Below are 3,004 nucleotides of genomic sequence, written 5' to 3' on the forward strand. Positions count from 1 at the left end.
ACAGTTTGAGAACCACTGTAGGCTAAACTTGTTGAATTCTAGATAATTTTTGCTAGACACATAACACAATAAGATCACAAAATAGTCAACAATGACCAAACCAAATGGGATCTGGTTAGAATCCTGACATTTGGGATCTCAGAAGTCAGAATACTGATGCCAGAATCCTGAAATCCCTGATGCCGGCACCGGGATCCCAAACACCAGAATCCTGAATGAGGGACTGCAGAGAGGTAAGCCATGTGTAGGAGGGGAAGAGGACGGGACAAAGTTAGGTTTAGGCTGCGGGGAAAGGTTATGATTAGGCTGTAGTGAGAAAGGAAATAATAATAATAATAATTATAATAATAATAATAATAATAATAATAATAATTTCATTTAATTAGCTTTTCTGGGATGTAAAGTTTATCAGCATCAAATAAAGCATATATAAATATAATTACTTTACATATTATATTTCTGGCATAAGATATGAAAATGCAGGCCAGTTGGGCTGGTGATATAAGCACAACCTAGAAGTGAGGTATATGCTGACATGCTGGACATTCTACCTTCAACAAATCTCAGTCTTGCTTATTTACTTTTCCAGAATCTAGACTGCAATTGATATCTGATAATTAATTAGACTTTAAAACAAATCTAACTACACTAAGTGGATATCAGCACAGATAATCAAATTTCTTATTGTTATTGTTTATAATTTATGAACAGTTATTTACATAGTGCGCACATGTTCCACAGAACTTCACATCAGTTATGGCCCCAGAGGAGCTTACAGTCTACAATACATTCCTATCATCCTATCATATGTACACACAGGCACACTAGGGTTATATGTTGCAGAAGCCAATTACTCTACTAGCAAATTTATATAGCATGATAGGAATCCAGAGCAACCAGGGGAAACTGTCAAAATCACAAGAACTAAATATAAACTCCACACAGAGAGTGTCTTGGTGAGCAATAGAACTCATATCCTTATTTTAAAATTCTGATTAAATCAATTTAAGGTTCTAGTACTGTAACTTTTAATTGAATATTAAAACATGTTAATATGATCTGACACATTAAGCTTTTGTGTTAACTTCTAATAACATCTTAAGAGGGACACAACTTCCTTGTTTGTATAGACACCAACTACTGTTGTGTTTGGCATCATCCATTAAAACGAGAACATCCTATAAATTAGAAATAAATAACCTGTATTTAATTTCATTTGAATGTTATCACGTCTATCACTGAAGCCATGGACAGCTCTATGGCGTAAGATTACAATATACAACCTATGAGTATTCATGTTGCATCTGGTATTCCAGATAGACTACAAATACTGTATACCTAACTGAAATGGATGGACAGCTTGTAAGCCTTGGCTGAGAACTATTTTGAATTTTGTAAAACAAGATTAAAGTTCAACTTCTCAGTGAATAAGTCTTAACACAGAGGTCCATGATCATCATCATCATCATCATCATCATCATCATCTTTACATTCATCATCATGCAATTTATATTATTTTTTTTAATTCATGACTAAATCAGTTTTTATACACAATACTTTTAGATTAATGTGATTATGGCACTGATAAAATGTAAATGTTTAATGTGATTTACTAATCTTTTCTGTTACCTTATACTGTAATAACATCCTGAGAGAGACACTTAGCAATATATACACGGCTTCCTTATTTGTATAATCAGGAAGCACTGCAATACTTTGCATTATTATTTGCATTGTACAGTGAAATGAAGAGACCATCCTGTAATATCATGTAATTGAGCAATAGCCTGTATTACCTATCACTTGGTTGAATGACTCCTATGACTGAAGATATGAACAGCACTATCGGGGAAGAATATAATATACAGAACTTGGCTATTCATGTTACAGCAGGAATTACATTTGCAGCAGGAATAATGATAAATACATTTATAGTTGCTGTGTATGTCACTGACTGGATGAAACAAAGACCAATGGCCTCTACTGACCAGATTCTCACCTCCCTAGGGATCACAAGATTCCTCTATGAATCCACGAGCCTGTTGGACATCTTTCTTCATAATTTCTTTGAAATTAATATTGGATACGAACTAACTGTTTTTTGTATTTTTGCAACCTCCTTCTATGCCAACATCTGGTTAGCAAACCTTCTCTCTGTTGTCTTCTGCCTGAAGATCTGCAACTTCCAAGATGTCTTCTTCCTACGTCTGAAGATAATGATATTACAGAGGGTCGTCCATCTGATCATTGCTTGTGTGCTGGTGTCCATTTGTTACAGTTTAACATTTTTGTTTATCACTACTACTGGAGTTCTTAGGAATTCATCAAACAAAACAAATAACTGGGAAAGAGATGAAATAGAAAAATACATGTTTTTATGGTGGAACGTTGTGCCGTTCCTCATAGTCTTCATATCATCAGTCCTTCTTATTTCCTCTCTGTGCCATCACGTGAATATAATGAGATGTGACAGAGCTGTAACAGGACAACTGGATACTTATTACAAGACCATAAAGTTCTCAGCTTTTTCATTTCTTAGCTACACCTTTTATTTCATCACACATGTTACTCTATGGTTCTATCAGGGATCATTTGATGATTTAGGAGAAAATTTAATTTTGAGTGTTTTTCCAACTCTGCATTCTGTCTACCTGATATATGTAACAGCCAGGCTAAGGACTCAGTTCTGTAAGATTCTCCAACATGCATCCAAATTCCGGCTCAATTGAAGAAGTTGTTATTGCAAAGCCAGAGATTTGGTGGAGACAATTATTCAAAGTTTTGTGAAAGGCCCATACCAGTAAAGAATTATGGGGTAGATTTATTAACAAGGTTGTTTTCTGTCAGCACCTATTTCCCCCATTTAGCATGGTGAAGCAGGTTCTGTAATGGCAGCATGTATTATAATGGACTTTGCTGAATATGAAGAGTGTTAATTCACCTGTCCAGTGATTTCCACTCTCCTTCTTTCAGCAAGGAGGCTGTCACGCACCGGTAATTGCAT

General features: G+C 35.2%; 1 protein-coding gene across 1 annotated transcript; it reads left to right on the plus strand.

The window, feature by feature from the left end:
• The first annotated feature begins 1,811 nt into the window (after nucleotides 1–1,811).
• On the plus strand, nucleotides 1,812–2,729 carry LOC134910809 (taste receptor type 2 member 4-like). Its single transcript, XM_063919193.1, has one exon. The coding sequence runs from the start codon at nucleotides 1,812–1,814 to the stop codon at nucleotides 2,727–2,729; it is 918 nt and encodes a 305-aa protein (XP_063775263.1).
• Nucleotides 2,730–3,004: the final 275 nt, after the last annotated feature.

Source organism: Pseudophryne corroboree, chromosome 4, assembly GCF_028390025.1.
Source record: "Pseudophryne corroboree isolate aPseCor3 chromosome 4, aPseCor3.hap2, whole genome shotgun sequence".
Taxonomy (NCBI): domain Eukaryota; kingdom Metazoa; phylum Chordata; class Amphibia; order Anura; family Myobatrachidae; genus Pseudophryne; species Pseudophryne corroboree.

Excerpts from the sequence above, each read along its gene's own strand:
- LOC134910809 (XM_063919193.1), top strand. The coding sequence starts at position 1,812 with ATGACTCCTATGACTGAAGATATGAACAGCACTATCGGGGAAGAATAT.